Genomic DNA, 27,973 nt, shown 5'->3' on the forward strand with positions numbered 1-27,973 from the left:
AGAAAAATACTAGTTCTACACATGCCCAAAAGGAGCTTTGGTATTTTAAGATTGGTTACCAGTTGACAGAAAGATAGTTTATCACATTTTGCCTCATCACAATGCATTTGCGTAGGTGGCTTTGGTTATAAATGGACTGTGCAGCATGCAATATATTGATTTGGTTAACAATGGGAAATTATGGGCCGGATGTAGGATTACAGAGGGTTGCAAAAACTAGACGCAATTTGCGACTGGCTCTTTATGACCATTGCGACATTTTGTGAACTGAACACTCACAAAATTCGGAGTCCAAGTGGGTCACAATCTGGCCGGCATAATTAACATTAATAAGGTAGTTAACAAATTGTGAATCTGATTGCACACAATCACGGGGAGGGGGTGACTTGCAAGGGTTATCAGACTACCACGTCTATAATTTTACTAAAATCAAGATTGTTTTTAAATGCAGCTTTAAGGGAAACTGGACTGTGTTTAGAAAACAAAAAGTTGTGTTTTTTTAAAGGTTCACTGTCAGCTGGCAGTAGTCCTACGGACCTCTGCTAATTCTCTCTGAAACCTTTTCAACATTCTCAAAGGAAAAGGATCCAATTGGGACCTCTTCCATTTTGTAAATGGACTACCATCCCAACAGAGGGGTTGATGGATTTTCAATGGTGGGAACCAAAATTATGATTGCAAACCATTGATACACTGCCAGCAGATTTTGTATTTGGAAGTGATGTCCAGACCACACCCCTTCTAAATACAGATTCAGGATTCATTTCCATATTGGGAGGCGGTAAAACGTTACAAAATCCTAAAATGGGATTCGTAAATTGTAAAACAATTCTGCGATCACAAACTCTGATATGTGATGTTTGAGACCAAAAAATTAAATATAACGATGTTACCCTTAGCTCTTTCTTTTTTCCCTTATTACACTGCCTATTTTAACAAAACAAGAAGCAAACTATATTAAAACATACACACACATTAATTTGCAGAAAGTTTTAAGAGTTTATTGAGATTCACGTTCTATGTCAAAAAGTGAAGTTATTACAAACCGTTTTGACTTAAACATATTAACATGGCAAGGAAATACCTGAATCATAATAAATTCATAACATAATTAAATCACTGACAGCAGTACACATAGAAAAGCAGAGTAGTTGATTTGAGAAGTTTCTATTGGACAGTCAGCACTTCCGCAATTGTTTGGAACACTAAAAACACAATTTCAAATTTGTAAAACAATTAAAAAAAATTAATCCAGGCATGCAAAATGTACCATTTTACTGATCATACTGTTGAAGTTTTCGGGTGGAAGAAAGAATAAAAAAGTTTTGAAAATCTGAAGGTGCGTTCTCCTTTTAACAACTCAGAAGTGCCCATTGGTGACTCCAATTTGAACTTGACCATGAGGCATATATTTGCGAGTGGCCTTTGAAAAAGTCTTGTAAGCACAGTTACATCTATTTGAAGCTATAGATCTTTGCTCATAGCGCTAAATCTAAGAAGCAGTTCCACTATTTCACGGTTTCCATTTGGATACAGAATACAAAATGCAGAACAGAACTACAAAGTGGCCTTTCTAAAATCTTTACTAGTGTGTCTAACTACAAGTTTAACATTCTACACAAATGCTACTTATTACAAATGGCAGTTTCTGGCAAGTTGTGTATACGAAAATGTATTGATAATTCGGGCTATGGATAAGGCACAAAATCAGGACATTGTTCCGGTAGCCAGGTCTGTGTTCTTAGAAGATCAGCACAGAGCGAATACTGTAAGGAAATACATACAACATCGCATTAGCTGTTTTGCACAATTAGCCATGCACAAGTCCCAAAAATCAATAGCATTGAATTTAAGGCTGCAAGTTCCTGTCCACTGCTTTTCTCTGGCTGATCGCTGCATCCTATCACTTTTATTAGTATTTCAACTCAATGTTGCTTTTCGCAGTTTGTCCCTGAACACAGAGTTTTAGACCATCCTTTATAAATAAATATTCCAAACGTGACTGCAAAAGGCGGAAAGGTGAGGGGTGGGGGGTGGGGGGGGGGGTAGGATTGTTAGATAAAGCAGGGAAAGAATGATGGAGAGAAATTGTAGGACATATTATTTAAAATATGCACGAAAATCAAAAGAATAAAAGAATGGCATTATTCCTAAGAATGTAAGATTTCAGCCAACAGGAAGTTTATAAAAGGAGTTTCTCAGCTCAATTTTCATTTCAGCAGTAAATAAGCCTGTACTCGCTTTTATCTAGTTAAATATGGAAAACATGATTTTTTATGTTATTACTCAATTTTATTTGCATTATTGAAAAAACAGGACATAAAAAGTAACAATGGCAAGCAATGGTGGATTTTAAAGTTGAATCGTTACACTGTGCAGTTAGAAGTACTTACAGTCGCCTTTACATGAGCGTGTCAACGTTATAGTTCTAAAAGTGTTTCCTAGCCAATGACCCATCCTATGACAATGTTTCAACCGATGTGTAACATCGTCTCAGTACTACAATTTGCATGCCAAACTCTTAATAACTTTGTTTCCAAGGAGGAATTCCTCTTTAGCTTTGTGTCAGCATACACAATGTCTTAGGCATTCAGGCAGACAAGCATTGGAGGGAGGGGAACCAGGATGACCATCTCTGTCATTATCAAAGACACTGGTGGTGAGATGCACACCTGTATTACTCATTGTCCATTTACTCCATGTATACTTATCGCCAATTTATTCTTTTATCAGCGTGCACGCTTCCTCGGCGCTCCGCCCAATTGCGCTGCAATTTAAGACCAAATAGGGAGGAGCCAATCGTGACTCCATTCAAGCTGCACAGCCATTTTACAAATTAATCCAATAAATTAAATTCATATTCAATTTTTATCCATGTTTTCTCCATTCTATTCTTCTATTTTATCCTTTGTTTTCTTCAATTTAAAAGTGCTTCATTGTTTTATTGTTAAATTATATTGAATTTAGAAAGGACGCTTTCAGCTTCGTTTAGAGTCTTGTATATTGTGTCTTAAAATTTAACTTCACTGATGGTTGTTAATAATCTTTTTCTAGATAACCCCTGACGAATGGAGGTCCCGAAATGCATTGGGTGTTTGTGAATAAATCGTGACTTGTGGAAACATTTTTCTCCAGTGTTTATGTTGAAAATGAAAACTGAGAAGCGAGTGAGTAAAATAAATTGAAGAAAACAAAGGATAAAATAGAAGAATAGAATGGAGAAAACATGGATAAAAAGTTGAATATGAATTTAATTTATTGGATTCATTTGTAAAATGGCTGTGCAGCTTGAATGGAGTCACGATTGGCTCCTCCCTGTTTGGTCATCTCTGTCATTAGGCAGTTTACAGGGGTCAGGTGTAAGCTACCAGACATCAGACCATGCTGTGGCTCTTGCAGGACATGACAGGGCGCCATTACCATTGAAGCATACAGGAGTTTGGGGGAGGGGGGTTCCATAGGGGGAAGATTCATCGTTACCTGAATTTTGGACTTTGAATAACATAATATCCCATTCCATGGAGATAGAGTGCTTATGGAGTTCTTTCATCTCCGCACGCCTGAGTGCTTTACTCTCCGCTTACGCCAATCGAATTAGTGATTGTTGCCACAAGGTCAATGAGCGGGGCAAATTTGCTATCCATTTTGATGTGGGTGAACGCTTTGCCACTAGTAATGCAAACTCTATGAAGCGGGTCTCCGCCTTGCTCCCCTATGGCCACTTTAGTAGGCCCAGAGCACAGGCCTCCCAGATGTCAAAGACTCTACACTGGGTGACCATGTGTAAAGTGCCAGCACTAAAGCATGTGTGTACAGTTCCTCTGATGTAATATTCCAGTGCCTGCAACCTGATCTAAGAATTCTGCTGTATGTCAGGAACGGTGCCTTGTGCATTTCATATTGATCTACTAGGTGCTCAAAGGTGAGAAGGTGGAAGAGGCTCCTCAAAGTGTACAAGCCCGCTTCACCCTAGTGATGAGGCTCACTTGTAGTTAGGTAGCCATTGCATTTGGGGAAAACCAGCTACGGCATAGCAGAGGCAATAGTGGTAATGTGACTAGTCCATTAGAAGCTTCGGAGATGGCATCTATGAGCTATCTAGTGGTGTAACAAAGGTCCCACACAGCCCCCGCGATGCGGGGGGTCCCTGAGCTCCAGGGAGCCCCCTCAGCACAGTACCCTAGCCTGAGAGCTTTCCAGTGAGTGCGGAGTGGAGGCCCCTCCATGTACATTGAAAGGGGGGGATTTAAGTTTCGTTATGCCACTGGAGCTATCCCATCTAAACGCAGCAATTCTCTGACAAGCTTGACTTTTAACAGGAATAAGCCCCACAGTACTTCCTGTAAAATCAGGCCCTTGCCTGAGGAATGTGTTGAATAATTAAGACATGATGACATTCTATGCAGTTTAATAAATATACTAAATTTAAACAGTTCTCTACCCATAAAGTGTAAACAAACTCCCACATTCAGAGCAAACTGGAAATAGTGTTTCATTGACATTGCAAAGAGCAGTTATCATCCCAGCTATACTCATGTAACAAAATATGCTTACAAGACTACAGTAATTGAAAAGCCAAAAAGTCTACAATTAAGTGTTTTTCCCTTAGTTGTACTACGAAGTACAGCTACCCAAGTAGTACACTACATGACAGGACTCAATTTACTGCTTTTAGTAAGTTGATTTCTCCTTGAAAAATAAAACACAGACCTTTTGACAGTTGGCTTGTGCTTTACTGCTTTATCATCATGTCAACATAATTACTTGGCTGCATTATTTGACTTAACACCTTCAGCGCGGCGCGAATTTTCGCGCTGTGCTGAAGGTTCTAAGAAACGGGCGTGGCCGTGACGGAACTGTTCCGTCATAAGCACAGCCCAACCGGCGCTCGTGACGGAACTGTTCCGTCACAAGCGTCAAAGGGGTTAATGGCTTTCGTCTCACTTGCTCGGCTACATTTTTTTCTAGTGTCTTTGGCAAATAGGGGGCATATTTATGAAAGGGATTGCATTGCGCTTGCACCATGTAATGTGGTGTGAGCGCGACGCAACCCCAGAATGTGATTTATGAAGCCACGCAGGGCACCTTGCATGGCCCTGAGTGGCTTCACAAATCTGGAGTAACGTAACTCAGCATAAATCACTGCATTGCGGTACTCCGCCCTGCGCGTCGCAATTCCCATGCTTTGTCACGCATTCCCAGATTTTCCAAAAGTGGTAGACCTGGCAATGCGCCAAAAAGATACACCTTCTCAGGGGTGGCATAACGAGGAGAAATATCTTTATTTCTCCTTGTTACTCCCACTTGGAATATGCCTTTCAGGATTGTTTTTGTGCAGGAAGGTGTCCCTTACTGCACAAAAACAATCCTGCATGCAACTCAGGCACCTTTGTGCAAGGGTGCCTGCATTGGCGCTATGCAGCGAAAATGGTGCCAGTGCAGGGACAAAGGCAGGAATGTGCCGTAAATACGGCACATTCCTGCCCTTTCCCTGTCACGCAGTGCAGCAAGGTAACTTGTAGAGCGGCTTTTTTATGAATGTGCCCCTTGGTGTTTTGTGCATGGCAAGCTCTGTAAGTTAGGGCGTGTGTTGTGCATACTGCATACCATGACTTGAGATCATTTTTGTGGTTTTGTACCTTTGAGTCAAACCATAATTTCGTTTTTAACTGTTTTTCATTGAATTTCTTGATTTTTTTTTATAGTACACTTTATTCCCAAACCACAGTACGCACATACTTTGGGGCAGATTTACTACTTCTGGCGCTTCTCTGCTAATCAGCAGGGATGCGCCAGTAGAGTTGCGGTGTATCTGCCCACCTGTGTGCCACCACTGAGGCGCCGCATTTACAATGCGGTGCACCGTGGCGCACGGATGGGCAGATGCGTGTCACATCCCCCGGCGGAAAGGTGGCGCATTGCTGGAGCTGCGTTGCAAGCGTGAAGCAGCTCCAGCAAGGCTCGGAGTGCCCCTTTTCCCAACATGCTGTGTCAATCCTTACGCCTGCTTCAAGCAGGCGCAGGGTTTTGACGCAGCATGGCCGTAAAAGTGACTGAGTGAAATCCTGTAGCTTTCACTCAGCCACTTTTCGGAGGCGTTCCTGTGCCGGAACACCCCCCCCCCCCCCCCCCCCCCCCATGCTGGAACGCCCACATGTGGCACAGGGCTTTACAATGTGACGCATCTCCCAGATGCATCACGTTGCAAATACCCCGCAGCATGGCGCTGGCTTTGTGCCGCCGCTGCGTCACAAAAGTGACGCAACGGCGGTGCAAATGTACCGTACAGGGTTTGTAAATCTGCCCCTTTGTGTGCAAAGTGGGTTGGTTGTGGGGCCTGCACTGAACCCACTGCAGGCAGCCTAAGCCTGCATCGCATGGCCTTTGGCTGTGTGTAGCAAGAGTTGGCCATAGGGCCTGACCGCAGCCCAACTAGTCTCAGCCACTCATCACCCTCTGGGCACAACCCCCGCTGCACCGGGCCTTTGGTTCTCCTCGTCACTGACATTTTTTTCTCTGCCTCTTTTCATCTCTCTGTTTCACACCCATCCTCTCTTTATTACTTTGCTTTGACTTTATTAAATATCTAGAATAATATGGAATACACTGATTAATTTGAGCACATTTTTTGTACTCTATTGTGTTTCATAAATTGCCTTTGTCACTTGATTTTGGATTATTCCTAGTATACTATGTACATTTAAATTGGGCTAAATAACAAGAGTTAATGTGATTCCAGCTTTTCAGCTTCTTAACACCATCTTCAATGTAAGTAAACAACTTATTTTGTAAAGTCATTTTGCTCAAAATTATAAGTGAGCTTCATTTGGACACATCAAATTTGCCAAGAATATGAATGTGGTATTCTGGATTCTCAGCTATTTCAATATGCATGGGCCCATTGAAATGTCCAGTCAGCTGACACCGAGAGGAAGTACATGGACCATGTCCTTGTGCTTCTATTCAACACTGCCACAACAATGGCACTGTCACAGGATGTGCGAACAGGGCCCTTTATGCCAACATGAACTTGTGTAACTTGTTCTGAAATTGCCCCTACAAAATCCTGAAGCACCATGATATGCATGCATCCAGAGTGGATGGGGTGATGCTATCTAAATGGATCATCAATGCTAATAGCAAGTGGCAGAGAGATTGATTTATAAAGCACAGACATACCATCTCCCCATAGTGTTAGCCTGGTTGGCAACCAAGCTGAGACTGGTTAGGATGTGGGGCATACCTTTTAAACAACGATATACTTCAGAATAGCGAATTTAGAAGGTTATTTATACATGGCAGCTTAGAATCACTGTATAAATGTCTGTCTCTCATTTCCTTATGATTTACTGCAATTTGTAATTCCTGGATAAACACTAACATCTAATTTAAAATTAGTGACACACCCAGTCGCCGATTATAAAGAAAAGGTGTCAGAACTTGTCTATTATACGTTGTTGCAGTCGAGTTCTGACTGCCATAGTGAAAGGCAGGGCAGGTCACAGAGCATAACTGAAGCAGTTGTTTAAACCAACTAAAACAGAATATTGCTATTCTGTCTTCTGGTTTACAATGACGAGCAGAGAAAACATGTTTATTTGTTGCACTCCTTAGATGGTTAGAGAAAAGATAGAATCTTTCTGCATGTTTCTACACATTCCAAGCTAGTGCAGCTTTTTTAGGTCGAGCCTAGCGGCACACCCATGACCTGCTCGCTCTATGAGCTTGCATGCAGTAGAGTATGGGAGAGAAGCTGTGCCCACTCTCCGCCGATATTTTTCATTGACTTGTGTCATTGTCTTTCGTAAATGCTGACTTCGGATTCGTTAATAAGCTTGTTAGTCCCTCCTTAGTACGGCTGTGTCTTCATTTGGAACCTCCCATGGCTACTGGCCCCTTTACTTAGTTGTTACATGGTATGTGCACTATTTTCTGGGAAACATCCTTTACAACGCAACTTTTACAACGCACTATCATTACGACGGAACCTTTACAACGCAAGTCATTACAACGAATTGCGCTGGAGGGCGCTCTAGGATGGGGAATAGTTTAATTACAATCCAACACCTTCCCTACTATCCACGGGGACTGGAGTTGGAATAGTAAATTAAACTATTCACTATCCAGCGCCCCCAACACAAGTCGTTGTAACGACTTGCATTGTAAAAGTTGCGTCGTAATGGCATGCGTTGTAAAAGCATGCGTTGTAATGACATACATCCCTATTTTCTTTATTGAGTTTTTCCTACGTTAGGCACGGCAACTTGCTTTGCTTACATTCAGCGGGCCATGCCTGCTTTCACTTTCGAAGCAGCTGGGACAATGACGGCCGCTTGTTTGTAATGCCATAGGTCTCGCATTTAAATGCGAGACCTATAGCATTTCCAATATTTTTTATTAAGATTGTGGTATTTCAGTGTACGGACCAAAGTTAAACATGGCTTGTTATACGATATTAAAAAAAAGATTAAATTGCTTTTAAGTGAGTGAAAATGGACTACTACAAATCAGGGCTGGGCTGCTATCACTCACTTCAAGCTCCTTGGATGTTTGACTGTGACGTCAGCACTGGCTTAAGGATGACGGCACTTGGACAAAACTAAGGGCCATTATACTTCTTTCATTTCCACAATCTTGTGGAAATTAAAGACAGACCACAGAACTCAGAGTTCAGTCACACGTTTGAGCAGGTAGAGCCCCAGTCTGTCCCTGATATTTTGCTTCTGTAGTGGTCGTGGCTCAAATTGGTGGGGGGACAAGCCACCCGCATCTTATGCTGTGTTGCCCCAGGTGGCATGTACGTGTTTGCTTTAAAGATTCTGCGTGCTGTTCAGGATAATAAAACCAAGTTTATGGAAAATGGTGGCAGGTTAAACTAAGAGCCCTCTGAATGTTTTTTTTTTTGGGCCGCATTACTGTGTCAGAGGTCATAGCAAATATTGAATTAATTCAGGCAGTAGGCGCAAACCGCTATTCAAGGGCAGAATGCATGCTGTCGCGCCCCTACTTCTGCACATCCGCCGCAATTTACTGCTAGCATGAACCTTCACCTGTGGCCCTCCTCACTGAGACAGGCATCACAGGCAGTGTTGAATGCTCAGTATTAAGCAGCCGACAGCCAGCCCAGCGAGTCCATGGACTCAACAATTCTCGCTCCGGTGCCTACTCGATTCACGGGTTCAAACTCTGCGACTCTGGGCAATAGCTTGCTTAATCTCCACAACGGCCCCTCGCGGCGGGATGCCTGGCTTTCACCTTGTGGATACCCTGCCGGGGTTATCTCACAGGGGAATACCAGGACGGGTTCCCTAAGCAAGCGCTTAGAAACCGCTCGGTGATTTGCGCTACATAAATTCCTGTACATTTACATTTACATTTACTTTGCAGATAGTCCCTAATCTGTTACTCCTACCTTGCAGGGAGGACAGCATTCCATGGTTGCTTAGGTCTGTGCCATCGCATTCTCATATTGTGCTAGAAACGCGCCTGCTAGTGATGGAGCAAGGTTTCGTACATAAAGATACTTGCTCGGACTCAACCCTCTGGAAATAACATGTAATAATGTAACCAACATGTTTGTGATTACTAATAATTGCACCACACAACATTTTCTTCATCTAGAGGAAGCTTTCCTATGTGCTTTACTAACCAGTAACCCGAGTGTCTTAATATAGTTGCCGAAAACGCAAGAACTCTTCTGTGCATGCATCTACTGCATCTACGTAGTATGACGTATTTTGCTATTGGAGGGAATTCTTTGGAGCTGCGCAGTAATAATTAAAATGGCCGCTTCGAACCTCACATGCTAATGCATATGGCTATGCTTAAACTAAACATCGCTAATCTGCTAATGCAATAGTTAAAATAAAATAATGGGATTAGAGTAGGAATAAGTGGTATACAGTGCATGCATTTATTTTCCTATTCTAACATGTCTTTCTTTGACTTTATTATTGGCTCGTATTTGGGCCTGAGGGTGACTGAAATCTCCATCTTGAAAATTTGTACGCATGCGTCAGGGACATTGAAAACCCTCTAGCGATGACATTGAAGAGCTGCCAATCCCATTTTACCAGCGATGCGCTTGAGAACCTCACCTCTTGACCCAAAGAGAGGAAGACAAATTGAATAAATTGTATATACAATGTACATGAAGTAATGTGAATATTGCTGGGAGGAATAAAAGCATGAGAAAATAAAATTAAGGGTGGGAAATTAAAATAAAGAAGACGACTTCATATTAGTATGGTGTGAAGACTTCTCCCCATCCCACTGACCAATCGAATTAAGGGAATACATGAATATTGAAACATTGGAGGGAGGTACATACACTGAGAATAGTATAACTAATGTAGGGTTTGTCAGTTAGATTGTCTGACTTGTCACAGACCTGTCACTCACCAAACGTTGCGGAAAACAATTGTGGATGCCATGGAGCTGAAAGGCCTGGTCGAGCACTCTGAAAGAAAATTCGAGGGGGGGAAGAAGAATCGTTGATTTGCTGAAGAAGAATCAAACTATCTAGAAGGGAACGAGAGTAGCACCAGAGAGGGGTGTAACGCTGGCGTTGCACTTAGAGGAGGTTACCTGTCCTGTCCTACACCAGTCCTGATCCGTTGGCTCCTGATTAGTCGGGTGCCCTTTCTTTTCAGCCCTTGGCCAAGGGTTGGTTCTCGCACCATTCTAGGTAAATATAAATCTGTGTGACATGTCCTTGTATCGTTTTCCTTTTCCACCCTTCCCAGGTACCAATGTCTAGAAATTTTACCAAATCTTTAAAGATTTTTGCTTTGATCATTATTTTCATTCTTGAGAAACTGGTGATTGACATGTATTGGTATTTGACTCACAGAAAATTGCATAGATTAAGGCTTTAAAACTCTCCCGAGTCTGTGGTCATTCGAAGAATTTAAAGTAAATGTAATTTAATGCCTATTATTCTAACAACCTGATCTATCGACCAGCAGAAAAAGAGAGCTGAGGCAATAAAGGTAAATGGTAAGAAACAGTGTACAGGTATAAGTCACAATAAGGATAAAGTAAACTCCTGATCGGCTGTGGCTAAATATCAGCTTATTGTATGTGTGTTTATGGGCCCAGGTGAGTATGGTGTTTAATAACCCAAACTGGTAAAACCCGCACCATCACTCGGATGGTAGTTTGTATGGTTCTGTCTCCACATACAGATGTTTAATTTTGCATTGTTCAACCAATGCCAGGTCACTTGTTTTCGGGATGCACTTGCAGGGCCTACATGAGGGAGACTCAGTGCTTAATTTGCGCCGATGCTTTCAGTTGCTAAGCCCCAACACTTATTTCTCAGGGCTGGGTCCTCGTGTGATGTTGGAATATTAAATTCACGAGGGTCTCCCTGGTGAGCAGCTGATAATCGCATGTGACTGTCAATGTATGCTCAAATATTTCAAATTGGACACCGTTTCCATGTCCCAGTTCTTTATTTTTGTAGAACATGGAACTTCAAAAGCACAGCCGAGACCGTGATATGCTTCGAACTGCGTATAGTCCGTTTTCGCAGAGGCCGCCGCACCCTCCCGCAGGGGGGGGGAAGCTTAGAGGCCGGAGCCATAACCCACGCGGTGCCCACCGGTGGGGAAACTGGTTCTGGGAGCCTTAAAGCGCCAAGAAACCAGCGGAAGCCGAGGGCGCATCAGCCCGCTCCGGCCGGAAGTGACCTTTGACCTGGGCGCCTCTAAGGGGCGGCCAATGGTCACTCTGGCTTCTTTTGAACCCCCCAATCAGGGGGGTACACCGGAGACCCCTATGGAGGGGTTAGGGGATTTAAGTCGCCGCCTCTCCCAGCAACGGCACAACTTCTTCGAGGAGCTGGGAGAGCGGCGCAACAGCACATCAATTGCAGCAAGGACATAGCGGGAAGGCGAAGCCCTGTCGGTGAACACCGGGGCTCGGAGGAAAAGAGGATCCAACAGCCCGTGGTGCGCCGAAGATTCTCCCCACCTCCTCGTGACGGCACGAAGCAGCCTCTCAGCGCGCAGTGTGCCGCTGTGAGGCAGAAGTTGCGGCGGATCGTGATACCGAAGCCCCGCTACGGCCTCATCAGTTTTGGCGCTTCCGGGGAAGAACGTTCGTTTGCTCGGTAATAACAGCGAAGCCCACACGACAGCAAACGTGATCGGCCGGCCCTACCTCTGCCAAACTTCCTCGGGCGTAGCGCGCACTGGGCCGCTACAAACTAGGAAGACGACCGTCTGAGGCCAGAGAGGTCAGGGGTAGGCCGGAAAACAGGCACCGGGCTGGAGCGAAGCGGAGCGCTGTACCCGCTCGCTGGTGCCGCCGGAAGGCGCGGTGTGCACTCCCGCCTCAGCGACCCCCCCAGAGGATACGAACGAGCAGAAGAGCCTACCTGATCCCCGCATCCCGGGTCAGGGCATTCACCTCTCTCCGTTAGCTGCCAATCCCATTTTACCAGCAATGCGCTTGAGAACCTCACCTCTTGACCCAAAGAGAGGAAGACAAATTGAATAAATTGTATATACAATGTACATGAAGTAATGTGAATATTGCTGGGAGGAATAAAAGCATGAGAAAATAAAATGACGCGTGGGAAATTAAAATAAAGAAGACAACTTCATATTAGTATGGTGTGAAGACCTCTCCCCATCCCACTGACCAATCGAATTAAGGGAATACATGAATATTGAAACATTGGAGGGAGGTACATACACTGAGAATAGTATAACTAATGTAGGGTTTGTCAGTTAGATTGTCTGACTTGTCACAGACCTGTCACTCACCAAACGTTGCAGAAAACAATTGTGGATGCCACGGAGCTGGCCCCGGCCAAGGGATTGCCCAGGTCTGCTGATACGAGAGTGGTTTTCTGGAACTTTCTTTCTCCTCAAATGTGGCTCAGGATAGGTGTTGGGTCCACGCCACACAAGGGCGGGCATTGAGAGTGTACAGGAAGCATCCAGTGTGTAGTTGGTGGAGCTTAAGGTTGTCCTGCGCTGTGCGAGCTCCGAAAAGATGATAGTGTGGCCACTGTTGTGTCGTGTGTGTGTCCACAGGGATGGCTGGTGGTTACCCTACACTCGGGGGCCCTCTGGGACACTATGTGCTTTGCACGTGGCACAGGCCTAGGATAAACCACACGGACACTGGGGGCTGCAGTTACTTGCTGGTCACGTCGCCGCCAACTGGCGTGCGTACGCTTGCAGACCCTTTTATTGGCAGGGTCACGTGGGTCCACGCTGTGCGCCTAGTGCGCCACTAGCGTAGGACATCTAGAACATAACATTCCTCACCAACCATAAAATAAAACAAAATAAAAGATGACACAGTTCTGCTGTGCACAGTTCCGGACACCGTTGGATGAGGCGTCGCGACCACCAGGGTTATGGCACACAGTCTTAGAGTGTTCATTTCAACAAACTCAAAACAAAATAGTGGAATAGCCTTACGTGAAGTAATCCCGCAGCCGGCGGGAGGGTTCTGGATTCTTCCTCAGCTGGTATCGGCTGGGACCCCTGCTCGGCGTGGCACCAACCCCGGCCGGGGAAGGTAGTCGTTCATTACTGGCCACTGGACTGTTCTCACTTTGGTCCAGGACACTGCTCTCTGATGGGTTCTGAGGGAGATCTTCCCCTCCAGCGACGCCCGTGGACTCCTCTTCTTGAGGTCTCCCTGGCGCCACCAGCGGGGAGAGAGTCTCTGAGTTGACTGACGTGGGGCTCACCAACGGCTCAGAAGGAGGGATCACCTCCGTCTCAGGATGAAATATCTTGAAGTGAGATACGTTGCGAGTGACTACTTCTCTGCCTCGGGCGGCTATCACTCGAGTTCCCTTTACGCTTATCACCTTCCAAGGTCGTGCCTCATAGGTGAGTCTGAATTTCCCGCTGGTGACCCGATTCTTGAGTAGTACTAGATCTCCTCTGACCATCTGTGGGACCTTGGCTTTTCGGCGTAGATTGGTTTGGGCGTAGGATTTTCGCCGTCGGGCCTCAATCTGTTGTTCATTGGACGGTGTTGGCCTCCAGTGAGGGTGATGAGGTATCGAGTCCACCACTACCCTACCCATGAGGACGTGTCCAGGGGCAACCCCTGTGGTCGTGTGAGGTGTTTGCCGATAGCTCCGTGAGAATGTAAAGATGGCCAACTCTATTGATTGTCTTTTCTCATGAGCAATCCGGATCACCTTGTTGAGGGTCCTCATGAAACGTTCTGCTTCTCCATTGGCCTGGGGCCAGCGGGGCGTTATCCGGCGATGCTGTATGCCCATGGCACTTAGATAATCGGCGAACTCTTGGCCTTGAAAGGGCGGGCCGTTGTCAGTTCGTAGTTCTTTGATTAGACCGTGGGCTGCTATTAGTTTCTCTAATTTAGGGAGGACCTCCGCTGCACTGGTCGTCGATAGAATTTCTACTTCAGGATACTTGGAGTGGTCATCGATGGCCACCATGGTGTGCCTCCCGTCCGGCAGGCTACCAAAATCCAGACTGACACATTGCCAAGGGTGTTGTGGTTGTGGCTCAACAACTATGGGAGCTTCTCGTGGCGTCTCCCCTGTGACTTGGCAGGCGGTGCATGATCTTACGGTGGCCTCCACTAGCTCGTCCATCAGGGGAAACCAGACTTTGGTCCTTAGTCAAGACTTTGTTTTCACCATTCCCTGGTGTCCCACATGCGCCAGCTGTACCATTCGGGCCGTCAGGGCAGAAGGTATTACCAGTCGGTGTCCTCACAGGAGACACCCGGTGTTGTCCTCATTGAGTTCTTCACGCACATGGTATAGACTTTCCAGGATGCGCTGTGCTTCTGGTGTCAGTATCTTCCAACTTTCCCTGGCCCGGTGCCAGTTTTCGCTTTGCAGGGCTTCTTGGGCCTTTTGCAAGCACTCATCCGCCTGGGTGGCTGCGGCGATGCTCTCTAAGGACACCGACACGGGGCAGGACCTAGCTGTGACGCACCTTACGTAGGCTTCAGTGTCTGCAGCATCTCCCATTTCCTCTCTGGTCGCCGCTCTCAGGTGTCGGGATAGGTAATCCGCGGGATTCCTCGATCCTGGCTGGTATTCCACCCAGCAGTTGTAGTCCTGGAGTTGAAGCATCCATTTCTCTATGCGCGGGGGAGGTTTTGTGGATGTTCCAGAGAAGAGGGCCACCAGCGGCTTGTGGTCCGTGGCTACAGTGAATGGTTTTCCATATACATACAGATGAAAGTGCTGGCACCCCCAGTGAATTGCTATTGCTTCCTTCTCGATTTGCGAGTATCTTTGTTCAGTCTCGGTGAGAGAGCGACTTGCGAATGCTACTGGGATCCAGTCTTCGTCTGCCCTCTGTCTCTGCATCAACACTGCTCCCAGTCCCACTGGGCCTGCATCCACTGTGACTAATGTTAGTTTCCGGGGGTCAAAGAAGGCCAGAGTTGTGCCGTCTGAGAGGGATTCCTTGATGTCATGGAATGCCTTGGCCTGTTCCGGTCCCCACTTCCACGGCGTGTTGTCTTTGGTGAGGTCTCTTAGTGGCAGTGTGAGGTTCGCCAGATCTCGGATGAACCTTCCGCAGTAATTGACCATCCCCAGGAAGCTGCGGACTTCAGTGACTGTTGTGGGGGGAGCGGCCGCTTTAATGTCCTTTACCTTGTCGTGGTCTGGATTGACTATCTCGGCTGAGAAGGTGTATCCGAAGAATTGCAGCTTGCGTTTTAGGAACTCACACTTCTCACGATGTAGAGTGCGGCCGGCTTCTCTGAGTCTTTTAAACACTTGTGTTAGCCTGGCATTGTGCTCCTGTATTGTGCGTGCGTGTATCATGATATCGTCACTGACGTTAATTACTCCAGGTATGTCAGTGATCAGCTCCTGTATCACATTTTGGAATACCTCCGCGGCACTGGACACGCCAAAGCTGAGGCGTGTGTATCTTCTGAGTCCCACATGTGTGGAGAAGGTTGTAATATTACGCGACTCTTCGTCAAGCACTAGCTGGTGATACCCCGACCGGAGGTCTAGTTTTGAGAACCAACTTGCTCCTGCCATCTCACCTATCATTCGTCAATGGTGGGCGTTATGTGGCGCTCTCTTTTGATGGCGGCATTGGGGAGGCGCATATCTACGCAGATTCTGACCACTCCTGGTTGTTTCGGTTTCCGTGTAACCACTATCGGAGACACCCAGGGAGTGGGCCTAGTTACCTTTTCTATGATGCCCGCTTCCTCTAGCTTCTTTAGCTCTTCTTCTACCAACGGTCTGAGGTGAAATGCAATCCTTCGATGCCTCAAGGCTACCGGCTGGACGGTGGGGTCAATGTGCAGGTATATCTTGTTCCCGGTGAACTTCCCAATGCCCTTGAAGATGTCGGCGAACTCCGTGGTGAGCTGTTGGATGGATTCCTAATGTACCCCGAATGCAAAGGTGACAATCCCCAAGTCTTCGGCCGCCCGGCATCTGAGCAGCATGCCTTGCCCGTCTTCCGCCACAAAGATATTAGCCGTGATGGAACAATCTCCGTGTGAGATGGAGGTCCTGAATTTACCGCAGATTTTCAATGGAGTGTCTTGGCCGTATGCGAAGACGGTGATGGGTGATGGACTAAGTCGAGGTTGTGGATCCATGGTTTGGTACAGAGAGGCCGCCAGGAGGTTGATGGTCGCTCCGGTGTCTACCACAGCCATAAGTTCCTGTTCTCCCACTTGTATGCCGCATTGTGGTAGCCGCCTGGTCCTGCTGACGGCTGTGCCGATCATATGCACCCGGTGGACGACCTTTTCTTCTTCCTCGTCGTCGTCCATTTCGCTCTGACTGGGGTCTCCTTCAGGAATGGTGTTTACCACTTGTCTTGGTCTTCGGTACTTCTTGGATCGACACACTTTTTCAAAATGGTTGAAGCGACCACACCCGGAGCACCGTTTCCCCTTTGCTGGACACTCTGTAGCCGGGTGCGGTGATCATCCGCAATATCCACACGTCTTTCCTGATGCGTTCATGGTGGCTCCTGAGGCTCCGGTTCCGGGGCTCTTCTTGTTCCATTTTGCTGGATATTTTGTGGTCACTTTGTTGACCGGTTCGGCTTTCACCGGTGCCTGGAGGGCCGCCTCCATGTGGGCCGCTCGGGCCTTTGATAATTCTTTAGTGCGGCCTAGGGTCAGTATGTCCGCCAGGGGCTTTCCTGACTCTTCTAGTATGCGTTCTCGTAGCTTGGCTGATGCGCACCCCTGAATGATTTGTCCGCGGATCTCCTCAGTGACGTCTGCAAATCCGCAGGTCGAGGCGAGGTTCTTTAGCCGGGCGTGATATGCATCCAAGGACTCTTCGGGCAGCTGCCGTTGCTTGTCTGAATATAAACCGTTCGTAGTCCTGATTGGCCATGGGCTCAAAGAACTTGTTCAGGGCTTCTATCAGTGTCCGGTGGGTCTTCGGGGACGCTTCTGCTAGAGTTTTCGCGATGTTGTGGACGTCCTTGCCCCCAAGGTGTAACACCATGGCCCTTTTTTGATCCTTGTGGACTTTGGTGGCCTCAAAGAATATAAACAGCCTGTCGACCCAGTCTTTCCATTTCGGGGCCAGTGAAGATGGCGAGCCTTCTACTAGGAATGGTTCGATTGGTGGTATTGTGGCCATGTCCGTTGAGGTGTCGCGCTACTGGCCTTGCTGGGTGCTCTTGGGCTTCCGCTGTACAGTGTCGCTATTGGCAGGGCGTGTGGCGTAGTTGTGCCAGCATGTGTCTTAGAGCTTAAGCGGCCACTTTCTGATCTGTGCAGCACTGTATTCCTTGCCCTTTCGTGTTGCCAATGCTTGTTTTATTCTCCTTGGTATAGGTGGGTGTGTGGCTCCGTGTGATTCGGTCTTCCCTCCCCTCCCTGCAGCAGCGCGGTGTCTGGACCCTCTTCACGGGCCGCGCAAAGGTGAGGGGGCGTGGCTGCGGCCTCGAGGCGGTAGCGCGCTTCAGCACAATGGCTCGTCCGCCTGCGGTGCTGCGCGACGGCAGTTAGGCACCACTTGCCGCTACGGGGGAATCCGCCAGTGCGAGCGGCCGGGCGGGTGGAGATGCCGCAGCCCTTCAGTGGTTCTGTGCGCACCGCCGGTATGCACGGCGGCGCGCCCCACGAACTGATGCGTGCCCCGGTCGACAGTCTGGGCGTGCACACCCCTCCCTGCAGGCGCAGCGGCTCACCTGGCGGGCACCAGAGTTTCCCCGGTCGACGGTCCGGGCGAGACGTCGTGTAACAGTCGGGACCCCAGGGGCACGAGCGCCGCGAGCCGATGGCAGCGCTCGCGGCCGCCCCACAAGGCACGTGCACACACACACACCGCGAGGGTACGCCAACCCTCGTCGCCAGCTGTTGTGTCGTGTAGGGGTCCACAGGGATGGCTGGTGGTGACCTTACACTCTGGGACACTATGTGCTTTGCATGTGGCACAGGCCTAGGATAAACCACACGGATACTTGGGGCTGCAGTTACTTGCTGGTCCCGTCGCCGCCAACTGGCGTGCGTATGCTTGCAGACCCTTTTATTGGCAGGGTCACGTGGGTCCACGCTGTGCGCCTAGTGCGCCGCTAGCGTAGGACAACTAGAACATAACAGCCACTATCTATCAGGCCGTATGGTGGGGCACTAACACCAATGATCCCTATGGGGGCCATCTGGCAATAAGGCCGGGACAGCAATACTACTGACGTTGCTGTGAAGGTAGCTTGCTGAACTGTGCCCAGACCTGGCTCCGCAATTGCTGCACTGAGGAGACATACCCCATCACAGGGCACCACAGCTGTGTGCGGAACGCATGAATAAGGCGGATAATCATCCCTCGGGTGCAGGCGAGTCTTTCCCCACTTTGTTTTCACCCGTGTCCCTACCCACCCCACCATTCTGCGCAGCCGCGGCTTTATCTGCCACAGAAGACGGAAGCAGAAGCACATCGCACAGCAGGCAGGCCACGGAGTAATTAAAACTGAAAGGCAGTAAGTAATGATTGTGTAACTTGCTAGAAGTAAGCAGTGTGATAACTTATTGTCAAGCAAGTTATGGAAGGTCAAATGTACAGTACTACAAAATGTGCAGCCTGTGGTACTGGTAACGTGACTCTCACTAGTTCAGTCTGCAAATATAGGGCAGCCCGGTCCCTGCTTCTGAAGGCGTGACCTTCCTCTGGTAATCAACCGTGTGCTTTTTTGGTGCATACGTGTTAGAGAACAAAACGCATCTTAATGTGGCAAAGTCTTAAAAAGATGAAACTATCTGTGCCTGCAGAAATACTTTGTGAGCTGTTGGTCTTGCAGGTGTATGTTATAAACAAGGGGTAACCCAATTGGAGTCAAAGGACCTGGGTATCAAGTATTATAGAAAAAATGGCCCTAGACATTAATTCAACATACACAATGTCAACATAGATTACTTGTTCATTTCACTTCAAATAACCATTCCAATGAATCTGTAATGGTAGACATCAATCAAACCAAAGAACACATATTAGCCCAAAGTATTTGTTGATGCAAGAAGGCCACACCTGAAAAAAAAGGAAAGAACAACTGTGTCTCATCCAGTCCGAGAGACTGTATTATTTAATATACAATTAGAAAAACAGCATACTAGGCTTTCTTCAAACTAAAAAATCACAGTTATTTACATATGGGGTTCATTTGTCAAAAGACGTGCATAGAAGAGAGTGATAGTAAGTGCTCATGTGTGAAAGCGACCAAAGAGGTCAGTGAAGAGATAACAGTTAAAAATACAATTAGGTTTTTAAGGTTCAATCCTTAGCTAATATGTGTTCTTTGGTTTGATTGATATCTACCATTACAGATTCATTCGAATGGTTATTTGAAGTGAAATGAACAAGTGATCTATGTTGACATTGTGTATGTTGAATTAATGTCTAGGACCAGTTGGTCTTGCAGGGGCAGACAAGTCTACTCTGTGCGGCGGGTGCAGGTGATGAGAAAACAATGATGCATACTTACAGTCTGCTCTTGCCAGGGGGAAAAAAACGCAATATTTAGAATATACACCTAACGAGTATGTGAAAGAGCCACATGTTCTCTCTGTAACATCACTGGGCTAGAGCCGCTAAAACATTTGTCAATTTTGGTTAAAAAAAACATAAATGCAAAGGGCAAACATTACAACGACTTGCTTTACGTTACCAAAAAAGAGGAACGTGCGTTCTTCGTTCTTAAACACGACTATATTCTGCAAGACTTGAGGACACTTGCACGGAAAACAATCTCTCCTGACAAATTTGACTTTTAATTTAAGGGTGATAGGTAGAGCTGCTCTTCACCACATGTGTGAATCATGACAGTATTAGAATTGTCATACCATTAAAGAATCGGGCTGTGGCACTAAGTGAGGTGGTGCGATATTTGCCGCCGCCCTGCACTTTTTGAGTTCTTCACAAACACTGCGCTTTGTTTCAAAGGCAGGACCCGCCATCCTTTGATATGCATTGCTTAAATGTAGTGCTTTATATGAGAGAGGTGGGTGCATGACTCAGCTTCTCCACTGTGAGCTTGAAAAATGGTGGCTTTCGCATTGCTCCGCCTCCCCTCATTAACTGCTTTTCATTTTCTCATCTTTCCATTCCACTCTCCGTTTATGCGCTCCCCTTTGTCTGCTCTTCTCCCCTTGCTTTTCTCCTCTTTCCACTTTTATTTGTCATAGTCTTCCTTTCCAATCTTACACTCCTAATCTCTGCTTTTCCCATTTCTCTTCACATTCTATGTCTACCTTTGCATCTATCGTTGCCTTCTGACCTGTCCTCCTTCCTAACTCTCCCTTTCATGTTTTTCTTTCTTACACATATCTCTTCATATCCACTCCACCAGCAATCTGTGTTTGATCTCGGGGTCACATATTTAAATCTTGGTGTGGCCACCCAGTCTTTCTTTTTTCTGAGGTCGATAAAATGAGTGCCTTTGAGTTGAATAACCTTTTCAATTTGATGTCAAGCCCCCTCAGGTGTATATGTGTTTTATAAGCATACATGGTGTGTTAAGGACATAGAAATGCATTTTAATATTTTGTTTTCAAACTTCTTTGCATTATTACACTGTCATTTTTCCCTATGTACCTTCCTTGACCCAGTACCTTTCATACTCGTATCCATTCCCCTGACCTGATTTGATGTGATGGGGGATTTGTATGGCGCAACTTAGCCCAAGGGCATCAAGGCGCCAACAATAACAATAACAATAACAATAACAATAACAATAACCTCCTTATTTTACTACATCCAATCGTTTTCCTTTCCATTTTCTCTTCATCGGCTTCTCCATCTATGCCTCCTTTCTTCTTTCTATTCTTGCTTCCTTACATCCTAATTCATTACCCAGCCTTCCTCCTTTGGTGCATTTCTTCCTTCTTCCTCCATTCGTTCCTCACTTTCGTTTTTTCTGCTTCTTTTTTCATCCCTTCTTTAATTTCTTCCTGTCTTATCCTCAACACTTCCTTCTACTTTTCTTCCTTTTTTCCTTCCTTCTTTTCATCTATCACACATTGTTCACTTAATTTCCCCTGCTATCCCTTCATTTCTTCCTTTCACATTGTTTTCTTATTTCCTTCTTCTCTGATCCTTTACTTATCTATTTGCACACTCCAGTACTCCCCTCCTGCTTACATTTGTTGCTGCCTTCTTTCATGTATTCCTTCCTTCATCCCGTCCCTTTTTAAACAGCACAGTACAAGCATTCTCTTTAGTTTGCAAAGCTGCATCAAGTGACCTTTACTAAAGCTGCATTTTGAGATGTACACGCATTCTCTCATTTGAGTTCACTTTTGAGTTTTTTTCATAGACTTTCCATAGGTTATTTGATGGTGTATTGATTTGTAGAGCACACTAATCACCCAAGAAGGTATCCAGGAGCTTGGGCAGGTGTGTAGGTGTGAGGTTCCTGAGGTGCTTATATGAAGAGCCATGTCTTCAGCTTCTTGTGGAACTCAAGGATTGAGGAGGTGGCTCTGATGTGTTAAGGATCGTGGTAGTGGGTGGAGCCAATTAAGTAAGTGGGTGGGGCAGTGTACGTGGGCGGATGCGGGAAGTGGGTGTGGCCTTCTAAAAAATGTGAGCACCGGCACTTAAAATTTTACAAATTAAGCACTTGGGAGACTTAAACTCTTAACCAAGTCTTTGACTTTAATGGTAATTACCCACAAATCCGACACCCCCAGAAGTGCTCCGGCACAGTAGAGAGGCAAAATATGGACCCTCAGACTCGCCTATCCAATCAGCGTATTTTAACCCGCATGACTGAGGACCCGACGCAAAGGCATTCATCTGCAGTCAATGGTGATAAAGTCATATTGGTGCAAGCGTTTAGTGAACGAAAGCAACCAAACAGAAAAGAGTAAGCCTTTTTCTGCTCTCTTTGGGATAGTGGCGAACAGATATAGTAAATACATTTCCAAGTGATGTGCGACTAGGAGACCAATATTCAAGCATGTTAAAAAGCTTTGTCTCCCAGTTCTTTCCCTCAAAAATGGCTACTGCTTTTTATCCTGTCTCTAGGTTGGTACTTGGAGTTAATTATGAATGCTTATTTCATAAAGAGTGTGTAAAAGTGCAGCGTGTGTGATCAACACTGGACCACAGCAACTCTCTTCTTAGTCCTTTCAGAGGAGACCAAAGTGCATGGATTTATTACTTATTCTGTAGTTTTGTCTTATTACCGGATGCCACTTCCTTGCACTCTAGGTCGTGCATTTCAACTGGTTTCAGTTGATCTGCAGTGTTCTGAGGTAGGTGGCTAGAGGCTCGAGGCAATTCGTCCGAGTCCGAAATGCAGAACCACAGCTGGGGTACAAGCTACGAACACAAGCAGCGTATTTATGCGCCGAGGATCCCCATCAGGGCGTGGGCATTTGGAGACAGCCTTTAATACTTAGGTCTAATATGGAGTTTTCTTTTTTAGTCTGATGCATTCTAAGAGTTAAAGTAGTGGTTTACAACCACGGAAACACATCAGTTGCAGGTACCATTACCATGGTTTTAGAGGGGAAGCTCAGCATTGGGCCTTGTTGTCATCTGTTGTAACTTTCTTATAGTAATGCCATCCTTGTGTTTAAAAAATAAAAATAAAATTCAAACAAAAAGTAATTTTGGCCGATCCTAGTCGAGGTATTGCAATTGCTGCTTTGCCCCCACTTCTGCGATTGAAGGAAGCAGGTAGTGGCAACTGAGCTACTCAACCTTAAGACCGCAAAAGCTGGCTTTTAATTTTGGCTTTCTTGTTTCACCAAACGTTTAATTCTGGTCAAACTACTTGCTAGCTTGGCAGTTCGGGCTGGACTGTTCCCATGAGGCACAGGGTCAAGGTTGATTTGCATAGGGCCATGTCTGAACTGGGGTGGTGTGGAGTGCAAAAAAACGATGGATTTAGGCCCAGATCTCTGTACTGGGGTGAATGTATGACATTATTCGGCATTCTGTCCATCAACTGTTGTTTTTGCACAAACTACTTGACAGCCAAGCACTTTGAAATGATAATGAGAGAAGAAACCGTGCAGGTGTTATCCATTTTTCTCCCTGTGAATTTCTCTCCCCTCACTTCCCCCTACGGATACCATGTCATGCATACTTTTAGCGTGGCTCCCGTTTAACGAGCGCTGCACTTTCTTTTGCTTGCAGCTTCGGCGCTGCATCTCCCCCCATCCACAAAGCAAGGCAAGGGCGCAGTAGCAGCCTGTGCTGTTTTTACAACATTTTAAGCATGTTTGCAGATTATTGGAGTATAACTGGAGCAAACATTGTTGCGTCCGGTTATTACCACAATTCTCCGTAGTAAAATCTTGCTTGAGCATTGTGCTACATAACTGGCACTGCTCTAAGGTATTTTTCTGAATTTTTTGTCCAGAGGGAATACATTCTTGAAGACCCAGTTACTGGACATTTTCCCTCTCTGGTGCATTGCCTTGTGGTTCCAGACGACTACTAAACTTATATAGTGGCGTAACACAAATTCTCCCCACATCACAGAATGTGTTGAGGGTCCCGTAGTCTTTTATTTTTATAGCACGGGTGTGAATGCATTTGCAATGCAATAGGTCTTGCCTTTGCGATGTTTTAAGCTATTGGCATCATAAATGACAATGCCTTTTATTTAGCTGTTTTAAAAACATCACATAAATTAAAGGCATTGTCATTTACAATGCCAATAGCTCAAACTCTCGTAAATGAAAGAGACCTATTGCAAATGCTTGTTTTTAAACTATCTTTCATTAACTTGTTTCTAATATCTGTTTGCAACAAATAACTAACAGGTTTCTAATGTGTTTAATTTTGCGATAGAGGTTTTATTTTTATTCTTCATGTTTGAAAACCTGCGCGCTTTTGCAGGTCACTTTTGGAGTTCCTTCTGCCTCGTTCCTCTATATGGTTATGGAACTCCTCGGTGACTTACATTATCCTTGTTATGTACAACAGGTGGTACTTTACCCCTTATATTACATGCACATTGTGACATCTCTAGTCACATGTAATAGCAAAACTATGTAGCTTCTTATCTTCAATAACTTAATACAATTGATTCCTGACATCCAGACGCAGCTCCTCCATGACAGCAGAGAAGCGTCGCCCGCTAAATAAATGCTGCCAGAACTGAAAAATACAATGGTAAAAAAGTTTATTTATTACCATTTTATTTTTTAGCAACTCGACCTGATCCGAGTGTCAGAACAGGGTGGGGCAATTGCAGCTGAGTGGCAGCAGGGAGCGGTGTACTTATGTTTAAAGTGAGCATGTCCCTTTGGCTGGCCATGTTATGATGGCCAGCCAAATATGCACATTTTAAACCTCTGTAACCCAGATGTCTAAGACAGCTAGGTTAGAGAAAGCATAGGCCTCTGGTGCTCTTAAGAGCACTGAGACAGGCCGATCTCTCCAATCCTGACGCTTCTCTAGAGCAGCACCACGATTGGTTAGTGCAGTTTCCTGAGTCCTGCGTTGGAACTTTTAGGAGAGCCGAGGAGGACATTGTGCATCAAGTCAGGAAGGTATGTGCCAATTTTTGAATTTTATTATTGTGACACCTGTATTTTGTCCACCCACCATTGGAAATATGTGGCAGCCGCCACTGCTCACATCACAATGCCTGCTGCCAGGGCCAGGAGCCAGGATGAAGGGCCGATCATAAAGCATAATTATAGCTGCAGTTTAAAAAAGGAAAATGGGACTGATCAGCAGAAAAATTATATTTATGGTAACAGGTTTATATTTTTCTCCGCAAGCTGTAGGTCACTGCAGGAAAGATCGAATCTGCATGCTTTTAAACAATCCACAAACATTTTTATCGTGGCTTACAATGATTCCAATATGTTTGTGCAAAAATAACTAACTGCTTTTTGTGCGTTCAATTTCAAACTACTGATTATGAGTTTATTTTTCTTGTCTGCGATGAACATGATAGAACAAGAAACCAAGGATTTAAGCAGTTTGTGGGAAGGAATACAATATCTTCTACTGTACATTTTAAGGGTGTTTCAAATGACCTCAGAGTTCTAGAACTTTACAAAGGAACCCTACATTCTGCTTCATTCCTCTATATGGTGACTGGAAATATCTATTTAATGTATGGCAGGGGATACTTTACCCCATATATAAGTAACACGTCAGCTCTTGTTATGGAACATGGTAACATATCCTAGTCAAGAACATCAGATTCGGCAGGCCAAACAATTGTCTTGTAATATATCATTAGGCCAAAGTCCTGAATGAAAGCAAGCAGTGGCCAATGCTACATGTCAGTACTTAGCACGCACTGACAAGCAGGAACTTACCTTTTACCCTCACGCATATAGGTGAAAGCTTCATTGATTTGATCAAAAGGTAAAGTGAAGGTGATCAAGCCATCCAAGTCAAATTTTTTGGCCAAATATTCTGCTACCAGCTTTGGCACATAGGTTTTACTCTTCCAGCCTATGATAAAAACAATAATAAGAGAAAAACACATTAATAAGTTGCCCCAGCCTTAGTCACCTGTCGATCTTGCTTATTCCTGTTGATTACAAACAATAATTAACAATATTTAATACTTATCACCATATCTAAAGTTTGCTCCGCATCTGATTCTTGTGTTTGATGTCTAGATTTTTGCTTACAGTCGGGCGTTTATATAATCTTATACAATGCTGGAAATGTAAAACAAATTCCCATGACAAAAATGTATTTGGAGGTTAAGGTGTGGCAGCAGGATGGGTCTGGTATCACGATGAGTGGAGTCATGAAAAGTAGAGTCTGAGTCAACCTATGCTTTTTTTTAAACTCTGCTGCAAAGAAATTGTCAAGAAGGACAAATGGACTCGTGCAAAGCACATGTAGCATGCAGATAATAGACATCTACTGTATGTAGATAGCTCAGTTGGTCACTGCTTTTGTCACAGAGATCCTAATCCTTTTACTACAGCACAGAGCTATGAACCGTCCCCAAGAAGCTGCTTGCAAACTGCAATATATGGGTTTATGACATGTAATGTATTCCTCAATAGTTTTTTATTCTAGGGCCGCTAAAAAAAGCTCCATTGAGTATTAATACATTTGTATTTGTACAGACAACCCCAAGTATTACTTTACGTCATAAATCCTAGTGGTGTTTCTCTAGACCAAGCATTTTTAACTTTGACTGTGATGATATGTGATCACTATACCTTGAGACCATCATTCTTACCTATCATTTCCTGTACATTGAATCACACATTTGATGTATTGGTTTTGTATGACCTGTGTGTAATATAAACTACACTGACACCCTACATCTCTACATTGGGATGAGTAGTGCTATAAAAGAAATTTAAAACTATTACTGATTTTAAGTTATTATTAGTATAAGTATGCATACAGAAAAATATAGCTGACATTCTTACTGTGCATGTATATCTCTTAAATACTGGGGTTGAACTTGTCTGCCTCCAAGTCATAGTTTCTCTTAAACTCTTGTGAAGCGAAGACAAGCGAGTGAGTACCTTAGCTCCTTCTATTCCATTGGCATCAAGGTGTTAAGCACCAGATAGCTTTGAGCCAGGACGTCTGATTGTTTTTCAAGTGAGGCCTTCGTTTTGGGACAGCTGGAAGGGAAAACAAGAAACCTTCCTCACTTCATATAGGCTGCTGCTTCAAATGTAAAGCAATATGAAAATTAAAGATCAAGACCTCCCGGTCCCGGCAGCAGTGGGTAGGTCCTTGGACACATTGCGTACTACGCAAATTATATGGGGAAGTTCCTCGTATCTTGACCTGCCGGGGATTGATGAAGCAGTAGTATATCCCAATTAGGGTAGAACCAGTACTACCAGCCATTAGACAGAGTAAGTCATGGCGGCTTAAATCCCAAACATTAATTAATTATTGTTTTCCAGTCCACCTTAGTGTGGATAGTTTTTTAACTTTAGGTCCTGACCAATCGCCTCTAGACTTGTAGAATTGCGAAGAAACATGTTGACCAACCACACGGTAGAGCGCCACACCTAAGACATTAACTTAGCATTGCGCCTTTCCTCTATATTTTAATCAGGGCAGGAGACCTCACAATTAAAGTTATTTTTGCTGGCACTCCCAATCCTGTTTTAACTCACATAAACATCGCACACCACTTATTCATCTACACTCGCTAAAACTCTCACCCCCACGGCACCATTTGGAAAAAGATCTCCGCCAAAGTGCCCCTCATCGGGAGCCTGTCAGGCATTGCAGTGCTGGCCAGATGAGGAGCAGCCCGATGATGAAGCATGACCTTAATTTTCATATTGTATTTGGGCAACTGTGCTGGACATCATGTATAAAAGCCCTTTGTCCCTCTATTTGTGAATTTCCAAAATGTAAAGCAGACAGCATGAGGGAGCTGCTGAATGTGTTGTAGTGCTGGCTTAGTAATACCCGCTGGGCCCAGGATCTGGCTGGATCCACCTAATTTCCTTCACATGTCTTAGAGCAAACCATAGCAGGCATGTGAGGTTACTAGATGTCAGCATCTGGATGGCAAGCCAGACCTGTCAGTGAAATTGCTAC

At 45.3% G+C, this 27,973-nt stretch overlaps 1 protein-coding gene across 1 annotated transcript in view; it reads right to left on the reverse strand.

The window, feature by feature from the left end:
- Positions 1-979: 979 nt before the first annotated feature.
- Positions 980-27,973, reverse strand: part of LOC147728080 (all-trans-retinol dehydrogenase [NAD(+)] ADH4-like) — a 211,866-nt gene continuing 184,872 nt past the window's right edge. The window contains exons 8-9 of the mRNA XM_086961963.1: positions 25,750-25,888; positions 980-1,766 (exon numbers count right to left, since the gene is read on the reverse strand). Coding sequence (XP_086818089.1) covers positions 1,742-1,766; positions 25,750-25,888 — 164 coding nt within the window. The 3' untranslated portion in view covers positions 980-1,741. The remainder of the gene's footprint in view (positions 1,767-25,749; positions 25,889-27,973) is intronic.

Source organism: Lissotriton vulgaris, chromosome 3_1, assembly GCF_964263255.1.
Source record: "Lissotriton vulgaris chromosome 3_1, aLisVul1.2, whole genome shotgun sequence".
Taxonomy (NCBI): Eukaryota; Metazoa; Chordata; class Amphibia; order Caudata; family Salamandridae; genus Lissotriton; species Lissotriton vulgaris.